The 14,847-nt window shown below is 49.3% G+C and overlaps 1 protein-coding gene across 2 annotated transcripts in view; it reads left to right on the plus strand.

Annotated features, from left to right (window-relative positions):
* NPEPPS (aminopeptidase puromycin sensitive) overlaps positions 1-14,847 on the plus strand; it is a 35,026-nt gene continuing 20,179 nt past the window's right edge. The window contains exons 1-2 of one of the 2 annotated variants that reach the window (XM_066981442.1): positions 1-204; positions 8,553-8,637. In XM_066981442.1, the coding sequence (XP_066837543.1) occupies positions 82-204; positions 8,553-8,637 (208 nt within the window). In that variant the 5' untranslated portion in view covers positions 1-81. Of the gene's footprint in view, positions 205-932; positions 1,530-8,552; positions 8,638-14,847 lie in introns of those variants that run through there. The other variant, XM_013200424.3, reaches the window with a different exon arrangement.

The raw sequence follows: 14,847 nt of genomic DNA on the forward strand, positions 1-14,847 counted from the left end.
TCCTCCCCCCCCCCCGCCGCCGCCCCCTGCCCGCCGCCCCGCCGCGGGGGGGCGCAGCCCCGCAGCCCGTGCCGCCCCGCCATGCCGGAGAAGCGGCCCTTCGAGCGGCTCCCCGCCGACGTCTGCCCCCTCAACTACGGGCTCTGCCTCAAGCCCGACCTCATCGACTTCACCTTCGAGGGCAAGCTGGAGGCCGCCGTGCAGGTGAGGCCCGGCCGGGCCCGGCCAACCCCCGCCCCCCGCCGCCGCCCCGAGCACCCCCCCCCCCCCCCGTGCCGGGCCGTGCCCGCGGGCAGCCCCCGGCGCGGTGCCGCGGCCGGGCAGGTGCAGGGCGGCCTCCCGGAGCAATCCCCCCCCGGCCCCACCGGGCGCCCCCCGCCCGCAGCCCGGCGGCCCCGCCCCGCCGCCGCCCCCGGGAGGGGCCCGGTACGGGGGGGGGGGTGGCGGCATGTTCCCCGGGGGGGGGGGGGGCGGTAGAGGAGGGGGGGAGCGCCCGGTGCCGCCCTTCCCGGCCCCGCCCGGTGCCCGGCCCCGCTGCAGCCCCGCGGCCGCTGCTCGGTGGCGCCGGGCCCGGCCGGGGGCTGCCCGGTGCGGCGCCGCGGTAGGCCGCAGGGCGGCGGGGCCCGGGGGCTGCCCCGCGCCCTCCCCGCGGAGCCGGGGCCGTGCCCAGGTCGCCCCCCGGCCCCCTCCGCGTCCCCCCCGAGCCGCCCCCTGGAGCCGCGGGGGCTTCCCGGGCGCTGCCGGGGCCCCCCGGTGGCCGGGCGGAGGGCCCGAGGCTCTGCCGGGGGAGCGCGGGCACGGGGCTGGGGCTGGGAGCGGGGCGAGGCCTCGGCCCGCGGCGGGGCAGCACCGGGGGCACGGCCGCAGGCCCCGAAGCGCCTCGCGGGGCCGGGAGGGCGAAGGGCCCGGCCGCGGCCTCGTGACGCCGCGGAGCTGCGGGGGGATGAGCAGGGATGAGTAAGGGCGACACGGGAACGGCGGCTGGCAACGGCCGGGAACGCGAACCGGCTGCCCGGCTCGTCGCGGCTCCAGCCCTCGCCTTCGGGGGCTGGCTGCGGGGGCAGCCCCCCAGCCCGGCCGGCAGCGCCCGCCCGAGAAATTCCCCGTCCCTGCCCTCCTAATCCCGGCCGCCGCTCCTCAGCCCCGCTCCGGCTGCGGGGCCGTGCTGTAAACGGGATCGCTGCGATCATCCCGGTTAAAAATAACGCTCGGGGGGAGGGGAGCGCGGCTTTTGGAGCCGGCATCGCCGCGGAGAAGGGAGCAGCGCTGAAGTGCGGCCGCGGAAACTTCAGCTTTAATCCCGAGAACAAGGACGGTTCGCAGGCTTCCCGTGGAGGTGGCGTTGGGCGTGCGGATTTTCGCCCCGCCGGGATGTTTTAACGCCCCGCCGTGCGGGGATTGCTCAATCGCCTCCCAGAGCAGCGGGCGCCACCTGACAACGCGAAATCCTGGACTTTCCTACCGGCGGAGGGCACGAGGAAGAATATTGCTCCGGAGGGTTCAAGGTTGTAAGGAACGCAGTGCGCGTGGTGAGCATGGTGTTCCCATGGCAGAAATAGGCAAAACGAGGCGATGTTTTAAAATGTGCCTAAAATCTGTACGCTTAAATTCCTGGGTAACCCAACACCACAGACTGGGGAACCTTCGCGAGGCTGCATCCCCCGGTGCACGCACGCCGAGCGCAGGAGAGGTGCGGGGAGGTGGAGGTGGTGCCGGCGTGCCTCGAGCAAATCCGGAGGTTTGCTGGGGCCGCCGGTGTCCAAAGCGCGGCAAAGGCACGTGGCAGAAAACGAGAGGGTGACTTCTGTACCTTGGTGGAGAGAAGAACAACCGGCCCACCCGCCGTGCTAGGTGGGCAGGGTGCTTTCCGTACAAGGGAACGGCTCGCTTAAACATAACGTGCTAGCGTGTGCTAGTTGGTTGTTACTGGTTTGGGATTGAATCTAGAAAATAAATTAGTTTTGTGCTTTTTGATCTAATTGGTTCAGTTAGGGACTTGCTGGCTGTTGGTACCAGTACCTTCTAATAAGGTGGAGTGGAGCTCATCAGAGAGGGGTTCTGTTTTCAGCATGCCCGAGAGCTTTGGCATGCGTTGTGCACGCATCAAGGTAAAAGTAATTTAACAGTAAGACACAAACTTTGAATTGTCAAAATTTTGGGTAAGGAATTAAAGCAAGTATTAGATGCGTGGCCTACTCTTGAAGGTCCAGGTATCTTCTTTTATATATAATTAAGTATAATTACCCCCTCCAATATGATAGATGTCCCATTCCAATATGATAATGGCTAGACAAATGATAATTTGCCTCAGATAGTTAAAGGAGGGATGCTTTCCGACTTGCAGGGTGAGTAGTGCAACTTTGACACTGGAATCAATCATAATTAATGACAAAATTAGGGAAACTTCATTATGTACTTCAAAAGTGTTTGCTGTTTTGCATATTTAATAGCAAACTGGAATTAGTGGAGGCTGCAATACTTAGTCAAGATATTACAAGTAAACACTTGATCAGTGAGTTTGTGTTTTTAATTCGCAGCCCTTAAGCAGGATTTGGCAGCTTTCTGTGTAGAATTTTGGTAAGTCTTTCAACTTGAGCACCAAGCCCTAAAAAAATGTTAAATAGCCTAATCTTGGCTTTGGGGCAGTACACTCATGCAGGCTTTTGCATGTATGAATAACCTAAAACACTTGGTCTTTTTGCCACAGTAATAAATGTTGCACTTCCTATGTGTTGTCTTCGAATAAGCTTCAGAGGGTAAAGCCCTTCATGATTCAAAAGATAAAGCTGTTGCTTCATTGTCAACAGTGGCCAGGTTGGTTTCAAAGGCTTAAAAAGAAATAATACCTGTTTGTAGTTTATTGTGGTACTTCGAGTTTTCAGGTTAGGGGATTGGCCCTCTGTCTAGTGTTTGTCATTCCTTGATAAAGGAACAATACAGTAATCTGTCTGTTGATACAGTTTAATTCCTTAGCTTTTGCAGCTGAGCTTGTTAAGTATTTGGTAGCCTAAATACTGCCTGGTTACCTGAGATTTTAAAATAATGTAACTCCTGGTCATACAAACGTTTTGGAAGTCAGTGGAATTATGTAGCAATTACATAAACTGCTAATTTATCGTTGCCACTTATCACAGTTTAAAAACCAAAAGTCCTCGCAGGTTCCCTGTGAAATCACTCATTTATCATGGCCAGAACCGAACGCGATGTGGTTGTGGGAGATCAGACGCTGCGCGTCGGTTGCGGATCTGGAACTGAAATAGAGCTGCCCGTACGATCCTGTGACCGGTCTGTTGGTTAGGTTGTCTGCTGGGGTCCGAAACTGCTCTCTTGGGCTTGTGTGGGTGCTTCTGAATGAGCACAATTAAGGTTTGGTGTTTTGAGTGGAAATGGTTAATCTACTTTATTCATCTGTTAGCTTGAGATTTAATTATTACAGCCCTGATTCTCGGGGTGTAGTTATCAGTGCAGCGCACTCGTATTACTCACTGCCCGGGTCAACGCTTCGCTATTCTGCTCTTGACTCCTGGAAGGCGTAAGTGAGGGCTGGAACAAAGAGGGGATGTGCTGCCCTTCTGGTCTTCGGCATCGTGCTGCAAAGGCAAATATGAGTAACTCACATCAGGAGCAAACATCTGGCTCCCAAAGTTCAACATTTGTTCTAAGCTTCTGAAAGGAAGCTCTCGGTGCTGTCACGGCCCCGAACAGTCACCTGTCCGGCACAGGGTGTAGCGGTGCAGAGCTTGAGAAAGGTACAGGGCTGCGTTCTGACTTCCTGGTATTAACCACTACATAAACTACCATCTTTGGAGAGGGTGGTGGTGATTCATTCCTTACAAACGGCAGGGAGGTGTTCCTCGGTTGCAAAGCAACCTGTTTTCTGCGGGAAAGAATTTACAACCTAAGGTGGATGGCTCTTTCGAGTATCTTTCGCAGTCCCTTTAATGTGTCTTAGAGATACTCTGTTATATTTAGCAATGTTTAACCTGCGTCTGTTGCTTTTTATAGGTTGATTATGCAGTATCTGCTAGGCTAAAGATGTGCAGCCTTCTGATCTCGCTGCACGCCAGTTAAAGATTGATTGTGACACTCGTGTATTCAAACCTTGAAAAAATTAACCATTAATAGGTGTAGTATTTGTGGTCAGCATCTCCTGAGGCGGGGGGAGTTGTTCAGTATAAATACACGGCCGTGTTACCCAGCATAGTAACTTACATTTGCGGCGCATTAAATTAGGTCTGAGTTTGAGTAATCCGAGCGCTAAAGGTGTCCTGCTGAGTGTTGGAGTCTGCTCCTTCGCAGCCAGGAGCTCTGGGCTCCGTACCCCTCTGCCACCAGCTTCAAAAGTAGGAATGTCTTTGCTCCTCTCCCTCGCAGAAAGGGCCCTTTCAGTTCTGTAATTCACAAGGCTAAGATGATTGCATTAATCATAGCTGGAAAGGGATTTACTTGCCTGTGCGAATTCTACGCTTCTGAGCTGTGTGTGGCTGCTGCGGGTGAACGCGGTCGGATGCTCCTTGGAACGCAGGGAGGTGCTCCAGAGAGCCAGTCAGTCTTGGCATCGGGAAGCGTACTACTCGGCTACCATAATTTGCTCTAGATGCAAATTAATGCAACTTTTTTTTCTCTTTGCATTTAGGAATTCTTAAAAAAAAATCCTAGGACAGAACTGAAGTAATTTTAGTTGACTTTTTAGAGAGTAAAATGCTGCAAACGCACGTGCTTGTTATGATGCTATGTTAAGGGAAGCGTTCTGAGGCTGAGAGTAGCAAGACTTTAATGACCTCCCTCGTCTTGTGAGCGGCTCCGCAGAGTAGTCACAGAAGGACTGAGGTTGGAAGGGACCTCCAGAGATCGTCCAGTCGTGGCTGCAGCAGGTCTTTCGGCGCTCCTCGTTCTGCGCTGCAGGGAGGCTGGCGTTGGCTGAGGCCATTCAAAATCCTGTTTCTCATGTCCTAAAACCATTTTTTCCATCAGGTCGTTTCCTGATCTGATAACTAGTGAAAATAAAAAGCTGTACAGCATCTTTGAGTCATATTTGGCAGAGTTTTGAAAACCTCTTCATTGTTTCGTGCTTTGAGAATAATAGCTTAGGTGAGACCGCGCTGGTGGCTCCTGCCAGCGAGCTTCGTGTGTCCGCAGTGGGAAACGTAACGTGGAGGTGAGCGGGGAAAGGAGCTACGTAGCACTAAGGTGAGAGTGATTTCATCTTTTGTAGTATGAATAATAGTCAGATAATTGGCCTTTTTAACTCGTCTCCTGTTTTGAATATTACCTTGGAAAACTTTCGGGAGGAACTTAGGCTGTGGGTCTCCCGTTGGGTGAGATTTTCCTTCCGAGAAGCAAGTGCTGAGCATGAAGATGGACAAGAAACAAGTGCTGAGCATGAAGATGGATGCGCAGGGGGTGGGAAACAGAGGTCGACAGCTTGGGGTCTGCTGGCTTGTCGCAGGGCAGCCCTGCCTCTGGTACCTGCCTCGGGCTGATCCTGGCGGGTGTCCGAGTTCTGACAGATGCCGCTGGAGCTTCGTGGGAAGCAACACGCTCGAGGTTTTGAAACCGGTTCCTGCATTCCAGATACTGATCTTAGCTCATCTGCTGCTCTTAAGCGTGTCAGCCTTATGGCAAAACTGCTTCCATTGTGGCCATTTGTAGGTTGGCATTTATTACCTTTTCCTTCTTTTACACTAAATTGCCTTGATTGGCCTCCTCTTGCTGAAGAGTGGGTTTATTACGTCGCAGAGCAGGGTGAAGCAGGGGGATGGTTCACGTCTGTGCAGTTTCATGAGTGCTTATACCTTATGCAGCGAGGTGCTGCTTTGCCTCTTAAATAGATGGCGTTCATGAAAAACGCTGCGTGAACAGAATATCTGCCTTCCAGAAAATAATTTTCTCAGAAATGTAAAAGCGGCTTCAAGGTTCACTCGCAGTAAAACACGTTCATTCATCTTCCTGCTGCACACGGTGTCCCTAAGATCAGGCTGCAGGTTCTCGTGAGATAAAATGGTCATAGGAGAGGTATGCTGGGCGGTTCGTGGTTTTGTTTTGGTTTTGCTCTTACAGGTGTGTCTGTGCTTCATCATTTTTGTGGATCAGAGGGAGGAGGCTCTTACGCTAGGGCCTGTGTGCCAATATGAAAACTTTTTTTTTCCGCAGTTAAATTATGAGAGGCTCAGAAGTGTGCCGTACGGTACGTGGTCAGCATTCGTATCCGTGCGCTGAATTTTGCCCTACATCTTTCAGAGCTGGAGGGTGACCATTTTTCAAGCTACTGGCTCACTGAGTCCCGTTAGTTGTTTTCTAGCTTGTTGTGCTCCTTTGTAAAACTGGCTTGGTATTTGTAGGAGGTAAGGAAAGTCTAAGAATAGGTAATTGCCTTTCTAAGGAGCCTCTGAATTTGTCTCTGCTTAAATGTAAACTTCTTATTTTGCAGGCACGGTCTATGCTGAAAATTCTTCTGTCCCCAGAAGAGTTCATTTTTTGCAGATCAAGCCTATTGTTAAATCCGGTATTGTCTGCAGTTTGGACGACTACTGATGCATCTTGAATTCTTAATCCAGAGAGATTTGGATTTGTAGATTGAATAAAGGTCTCTGCAAGTACATTTATAAAAAGATTTTCTCATCCTGATTTTCTGTGTTTTGGAAGACCTCCTTGAAACCCCGCAAACGTTAGTGTTGTGATGAAAGCCACTGGGCACGGACCTTTGGTCTGGGAGGTGTTGCAATCCTGTGCTTGCACGCACCCAGATGGAGCAGACAGGTCAGACTGAGGCTCTGGGCTGAGTGTCCAGCCCCAGCCCCTTCAGCTGTCAGTTTGTTGGTTCCTGCCTGCCGGGTACGTTGTACCCCCGCTGCAGGATCGCACCGAGATCCTTAGGTAGCGTTTTTTTGGTTTTATGACCCTGAAGAGGCAACGTGGAGAAAACGAGCGGGGCTGCGCCGCTGCGTGCTGGCAGCGGGGCTTGGGAAGGTTCCCCGCACTCGGCAAAAACCGCAACGCCGTGCCTGGTGTTTGTTGTGCAGACACTCTGCTGTTAGGAATGGGCCATAAACGTTTGCTTTAGAAGCAGAGTTGGTGACTGAGGTTGTGAAGAAACTCCCGGAGGAGCCTCGCCTCTCACTGACCGCCCTCGGGGGGGGGGGCGGCTTTCCGTGGAGGACCTGGTGCTGGCACGTGGGTTAACAGATTGCTGGGTTAGGTGGGCCATTCTTCTGATGTGGGCACTCCTGTCAGGTTACGCATTCAGGTTTGTTAAGCCTCTCGTCGCTGACCAGGTTCAGATTTGTTTCTTGTGTACACAGTGACTAAGGAACCGTTCTTCAGCGAGCCTGGGCAGAGCAGCTTGGGGCCGAGTACCCGCCTCTGTTTGCTCACCCCGTGTAGACACCAGCTCCTGTGTGGCAGGAGGAGATGTTTTCCTTTCGGCTGTGACACTTCACATGCGGAGGATGCAGCTGCCATCCTCTGGTCCTGCAGGACGAGGAGCGCTCGGTGCTTGGGGCCCGTGCCCATCGCAGGCCTTCGGCCTGCTGGGACGTGGGCAGCCAGGGCGACAGCACGGGTGTTAATGGGGCAGCTTTAGGTCGTAACAGTGAAAAAAAGAAAGGGACGTGAGTCCGTATGCTCCAAGGAAAGAACCGTCTGGGTGGGGAGCAGGTTCTTTGTGGTACGTTAAAATGCAGTTGGCTGTTACAGAACTCCTTGCTCTTCTCTTTAAGGCTCTGGTATCGCCTACTGCCAGAAATTGTCTCCTGGCCCAGCAGGAGTACCAGCCTCACCCAGTGTGGTGGTTCGGGTGGCTTCAACCATAAGTTTCTGAGTAATTCCTAGTTTTGTTCCCAAATATTTTGCCCCTTTGTAATTAGTTAATTTTTAATTTGAATTCCTCTGTATTCAAGCTCTTGCGTCCAAACAGAAAGCTGGCACGTTGAGGCAGTTTATTACTACGCTGGGAGCTGGCCACTTGTTAAATAAAGCAAAGAATGTGTAGCCAAGAGCTGGCAGAAGGAAAGCTTTCAGGAAAATGTAAAGGCGAATTTCTTGGCAGATGTTTTTAACCTAAAAAGTTCCTATAGTGTCAGCAGCTTAGAACGCTGTACTGTCGTGTTTCTTCTGGTCTCTGGAAGATGTAGTTTTGTGTTCAAAAGCATTCCACTTGCACTACGGTCTCCTGAAGGTCGTCGCTAAAAGGCAGCCTACAGCTCTCTATCTATTTTTATTGGTCTTGGATTCCCAGGCATGTACAAGGGCCCTATTGTCAGGCTTACATACCGATTTTTAACAGGCAGTCCATTCCCTTAAATAATTTACGGTATTGATAAGTAGGTCTAGATGGCTGGAACATGATTCAAGTGCGCATGTTCCAGGAAGAATGAGAGCAGTCAGTGGAAAATCCTTTTCTTTTTTGCCAGTCTGGAGCCCTACCTTTTATTTCAAACACTTGGTGATGCAGGGGTTGTAGATTAAATGGAGGCTGGGCATGCCTACCCGAGGGAGCACGGAGGAGGAGGGCACACCATTTCTTCCTGATGCTGATACAATTTCTCTTACAGGTGAAGCATGCAACCAACCAAATTGTGATGAACTGTGCTGACATTGACATTATTACAGCTTCCTATGCGCCAGAGGGAGACGAAGGTAGGACTGTTTTTTTTGCTGGTGTTTTTACATGTTATTCCGTTTCATTTTTGATGTGTTGTTGCCAACAGGTAACTTCAATTGCAAAAATATGTAATAGTCGGAGAACGTAATCTACCTGTAAAGCACAGAATGAGTTATTTAGCCTTCGTTCTTTTCTCATCCCTACCGTCTGCATTATGCTTCAAAAAAAGTTACGTCACACTTCCACAAAGTCTGTTGTACTGTCACCTCTGTGCCTCACAGGCAAAAGGATGACTATTTTGATGTTGTTACTTATTTGTATAGCAGATACCATCTAAAAACATGATCTGTACCTGTGGACATGGCAACACTGAGAAAATCTGCACCAAGGGCTCGGATAAAAATGTACCAGTAGTGGCTTGCAGTGGGAAATACTCGTTGTGAAGGGTCTGCAAAAGTACAGAAAACACTTAATTGACATTTAGCAGCATTTCCCTAGTGTATGGCAGCATGGAAAGAGGAGTTTGTGTGTAGGAGACAGTGGTTGGGTACAGTTCAGTGAAAGACTGGAAGTTTCTGGAAAAACAAAAGCAGCAGCACCTATTTGTAACACTTTCGGTAGTTGATGTCATCAGCAATTGCGTTTAGAGGAGATTTATCAGGCACAAAAGAAGTTTCAGCAATTAAAGCATGAGAAGATTAAGATCTGGAAAATCAGCTCTTTGAAAGCGAGCGACGTGCTGGAGGTGTGCGAAGTCTTCTTGTGGTGCTGTGGAGCCTCTGCTGCTTCGAGCCTGGCAGCTCTGTGGTCCGTGAGGCACAGCTGTGTGTTAAATTCTTCAGACAACAAAAGGCTCTGCAGTTTCCTTTCCGTGAGGAAAGCGCTGCAGTGGTGTCACGAAGCGGTGTTAAACCATGACTGTGACCTGCAGGCATGGCCGTGGTGACAGGTAGGAGGAGGGTGTTCCTTTGGGTAGGTGAAATGTCTCCAGCACGGTGATCTCAGAGCTGTTTCTCTCAACACCCAGAGAAGAAGAACCTTACCTCTCCGGATTCGGTAGGGACCGTTTGGTTCTTGTTGCAGTGCTCGCTCACGGCGCTCTCCTGTGGCTGATGGGTTTTTACCTGGCAAACGAAACGTCTGCAGTGAGTCTTTGCATTTAAATCGCTCTGACTTTCTTTTAACGTACCATTACAGTAACAGGAGGGCTCCCTAGGTGCAGTTGTGAGCAGCTGAGCCGTGCTCGAGCAGCCGGGGACCCCCACCCGAAGGAAGCGGTGTTGGGCAGGCGTGCTGGGGAGCAGAGCTGGCAGCAGGAGGAGCCTCGGCAGGAGGTTTGGGCAGCGAAGGAGCGGGGTGCTGGCCGTACCCCTGCTGCTCCCAGCTGCTGGCAGGGGGCTGTGGGCACTCCCGGAGCTTTTTCTTCCATGGAGTAATGAGGAGATAACGAGAGAGGTGGTAATAGCTGAGCGTGTCTGCAGTCTGGTCCAGCTGCCACTCTGCCGCAGGCCCAGACCTCCTTTTAATTTTTTATTTTATCCCTGAGAAAATGAAAATGAATGGGAAAAAGTGCCTAGGAGTAATCTCTTTCTGCTTGAGTCAAGGAAGGTTAACACACACACCCTCTCTATTTTATTATCTTTTTGTTTTCAGAGCTGATTTTCCTCTCCTGCAGGGTCTATTTTTATGTTCTTTAACAGCAATACGCTCTCCTTGTAACTTTGAAGTATTAATAGCAGAGCTTAAGGGAGGCTTTTTTTTTTTTTGCCCTTAAACTGAGTAAACTGGAAATAAATTTCTGTGGCCTCGGTTCCTTCATTCTGATCTTCAGATAGGCTTGAATACGGCGCTGGGCACGGAGGAATACGAGTACAGCACCCTGGCTGTGGTAAAGGCACTCACCTCTCAAACTGCTGTAACGTAAATGGTTGAGGTGTAGTCCTGAATGTTTTCTATAACTACACTCTGGCTTCATGGGGTTAAAACATATCTTTCAATTTGGTAAGCTGCCAACTAGTATAATGGCTTTGGAAGTAAAATTGCATGAAATTGGCAGACTATTTGCTGGCACCTGTTGATACAGATCGAGTCAGTCTTACTAATGCTTCTATTGTGCACAGCTTTTGGATGGTAATTTTATAACTGGTCTCAAAAACAGAACACAAAATGTAGTCCAGTGAAGCAGCAGAAATCAGCCAGATCAGTTGGATTTAGTTACTTAGGTGCTTTTTCATGTTGCCTGCGTAGGATATTTGAAAGCGAGTTAATGTTCGTGACGTTTCCTCCTTAAAGGCTCTGGTGGGAAGTTGTTACCCCGTTTACTTTTGCACCTCCATGGGAAAGAGAAGGTAATCGGTCAGCTCTCTTCTTTCAAGTGTGGTTATGTTCTGAAAAGCAGCTGTGTGAAGGAGAGACCTTGTTCACCAGGTACCCTTCCTTCATGTGGAGCTGTCTGTTGACTCTTGTGCAGGAGAGTTTATTCTTCTGCTAATGATTCTTGGTAGTTTAGAGTGCACTGTGGTTTGTGCGACAGCGCAACTCCTAACGGGAGCTGTGGGCCGTGTTTTCCTTCTCTTCCTATCCATTCTTCTAGAGACGAATACAGCAGAGGGTAGGACTTGGTCTTTGGAATTTTAATGTAGATTTGCCAGGAAATCAGGTTATTTCCCAAAATTCAACAGGAAGCTGAGGAACAATTGCTGAAGCTTTAACGTCAAAGTGAAAATTTTTTGCTACATAATCCACGGTTGAACGTTAGTGAAGAATAAACCAAGAGATTGATCATGCAGTACTTTGGAATAGAAAAACTCCCTGTTTTGTTACCAAATTAAGTGCAGTGACGGTAACTGAAGGATGTGCGTTTGCCGTTTGTGCCAGTTATGTTGTAATGGAACAAGGCTACTCAAAAAGATTGAGTTTTCTTCTGCTGAAGTTATGATTGGCTTCTTCCGCTAGTCATAACAAGCAATTATTTTTGTTTTTCAAGAAGCTAGTTTTTAGCATTTGTAGTCAAATGTTTACAGTGCCGTCCTAGTGGCTAGGTACACGCGTGCTGTACTGCTTTAGTCCACATGGTTGACTTTGTTCAGCTGAGTGAAGAAGCGAAAAGGCATACCCAAGCAAGTTACTTTTAAAGTTAAATTTTAAGGGACTGAGTTTCATCCCTAGTGGACGTTATGCAGTTTGAGCTTCCCATGAATCTCCATCAAGGAGCTGTGGAATTGCGGTGGAGACGTGAGCAGTGTATTACATTGTCTTTGTTTAGCTTGGATAATCTTTCAGATGCTGGGAGATCTAAAGCAGTTTCTTAAATTTAGAGATGCTTAGGGAGTAGTAATTGGCAATTTCATATCGAAGACTACAAGCAACTGTAACAATGTTTTTTTTTAGCAGAAATAATCGAGTGAACTTTGATTTGCACTTCATCTTTTAAAAGGTTTTAAGGCCAGAGCCTGTTTTATTTTTTTTCCTTCATAGGATTGCAGGGACTTGCCTGGATGCTAGTGCTTAAAGCGGTGTGGTTACACCAGAGCCTCAGCTGATTTTTAAAAATGACAACAAAAGATCCCTAGCGCTTATCAGAAGCTAAGCAGTGTGGCCCAAGTGCATCTAAGCAATGCATCCCCGTGGCCTGGGATCACTGCTGTTCCACCCCAATGTGAGGTGCTCTAAAACCGTGCTGCTGCGGGAAGGGGCAACGAGGCTTGTCCTTCTGTTGGCATTAACATTCCTTCTGCAGAACAGCCACGTGGGTGAGGAATCTGCTCTGCCTGAAAACTGCCTCTGCGAGGAGGAAGGGAAAAAGGAAAAAGGCAGCCTGGAGACAGATCACCTTCCTGATCGTGGTGGTTGCGTGAGTGCCAGCGTAAGGAAGGGAACGGGGACATGCAGCTGGGGCCAGGTGGGGAACGTGAGACTGCCATCCCTGCCTGCAGCAGGCTGGGTTTGTTAAGCCAGTTGTGAAACCTTTCTTTGCTGTAGAAAACCCCGTTTTCATCCTTTCTTCTGGAGAGGAACTTGATGTGACACAGAAATTTTAATGGTAGGTTATTTAAAGAGGTCTGGGCTGCGCTGGCATAGTTTGGGAATATCAGATAGGTGAGAATATTTCTGGCTCCTGTAAAGGATTTTACAACCACTAGTTTGAGACCTGCGAAAAGATGTGACAGCACTTGAGAGTGTTCTCAGGAACGGCACCGGCATAGTTCAGCGCTAATGCAGAAGGATAGCGTATGACACGTCAGCGTGTAGATGCTTTAAGCTGAAGTGTTTAATTTGCAGGTAGAGTAGGCAAAGAGATCACGCAGCACCATCACAGCAGCTCAGCTGATGAGTACAAGTTCATTAAGCCACCATACCTTCCATTACCAGTGATGGGGGGGCTGCTTGGGGGGAAACAAACCTGCCTGTGTAGGGCAACATTTTTTACAGTCAGCTTGATTTCTGATATTTATAATTCCATCATTTCCACTTGGCTTTGTCTTCGCTTTGTAATACATGTACATTTGACTTTGGTTAAAACCTTTGGCTAGGATCCACGTTTATAAGTATGTAATACAGAAATTGGAATCATTAATTGATGTATCCGTCTAGTTACCATGAGATTTCAGGAAGTACTTTGTAGGACTGTAATTCGTTTAAAATGCTGTTGTAAAACTTGATACTTAGTGCCCTGAGTTAGGGAGAGCTGCTAGGTCTGCTCTTTATTCATTTTTTCCAAAAGCATTGAGCACCAGCAGCTTTTTATTTTCTCATGCAACTTGGTCCAGACTGTGCAGTAATGTGCTAGTGATTAACTTGCAACCTTGCAGTGCCAAACTCTCCGGAGTTAGTAGGCTGCCAAAATTGTGTTGTTCTCTTCAGGAGCTTTTGTATTCAACAGTGTTAGGAATTCAGACGGCCTTTTACTGCAATTACATCTTTGTTATAAGCAGTTCTCTCAAACTACAGAAAGTATCGCTGATGGTTTTCTACGGTTCTTTCGCTGTGGATTAAATTAGCGCTGAATAGTCGGTGTATCTTTGAACCTTTTGTTTATATTCTACAGTTTTAGAGCACAGCATCTCCCAGGAAATGGTTGCTTCCAGCCTGTTGGAGCTGTAACTTGTTTAGTTGTCATTTGACCTTCGAGCAGCTGGGATCTAGCACTATGAAATGAGGGGGGGAAGCCCTCTGCAGCTTGCAGTGTGTGTTAATGCGGCTTCTCAGGCTGGTGGAGGGGGGGAGCTAAAGGTCTTCACCTTCATCTTGTGCTCACGTTTACCTGTCGTTCCTATGGCTTTCCAGTGCCGGTGAGAAAGGTCTTAAAGTAGTGGAGCTACAGATTCAGCTCCGCTTATGAGGACTTTGTGTTCAGGAGGGGAGGAGGGAGAAGTTTGATATTCGTTGTCAATGTTTGGTGGAAGATCTGCATAATGCGTGTTGTTCCCGACTTCAGTTTCCATGGGTTATAACCATGGTCCCGAAATCCCGGTATTGTTTGTCTTTGGTATCAGATTGCTTCTGGTAGAAGTTGTAAAGAGATACAGACATTTTGGGGTTGCTGTAAGTACTTGGAGGAAGTGTTTCCACCTTCTTGCACTGAGCTGTCTCAGGAGGTACTCAGGCTTGCTGGCATTTTGATGGCCGAGGCACGTATTCAGTGTAAATGATGTGTCCCATCCCACGTAGAGCTGATTTAAATCTTGCAACTTCTCAGTACAGACTGTTAGTCTAGAGTTCTCAGTCCTGTACAGATATTTTTCTCTTGAATTTGTGTCTGTACTGTATGTCTTTAGAGCCAGAAGTGTTTTATTGCAAGTATTTGTATTAAGCACCCTACAAGGGTGCGTTGCTGTGTCCGAGATTACCCAGCTCGTTAGTCCAAGGCACTGATGTGTGGTAGAAAGTGTTGTTCTTCCTACTAAGCTGTTTTGATTCAGGTTTGTGTCTTTAAGGACAGCTAGTCATTGCAGTGGTTAAGTGTTGGTGGTTAAGTGTCGGGTGATGAAGATAGCAGGGCTTTGCGCAGCAAGACCCTCTGCAGCTATTTTAGGTTTCTGGTTGAAGGAGCCTGGTTGTGCATCACTTGGGACGCAGCGATGGCACTCGGTGAGTTAGGAAGGTGGGAGCAACACGAGGTATTCTCTCTTGGCTCTGCTATCCCTACGCTGCAGGACAGTTTAATTTCTGTATAATGATTCCCTCCCCCAGCTACCCAGCTTGGCCTCATAGTTCAGATGTTTGCATCTACAAATAGATCCAAA

The sequence above is a fragment of the Anser cygnoides genome, chromosome 22 (genome assembly GCF_040182565.1).
Source record: "Anser cygnoides isolate HZ-2024a breed goose chromosome 22, Taihu_goose_T2T_genome, whole genome shotgun sequence".
Classification (NCBI taxonomy): Eukaryota; Metazoa; Chordata; class Aves; order Anseriformes; family Anatidae; genus Anser; species Anser cygnoides.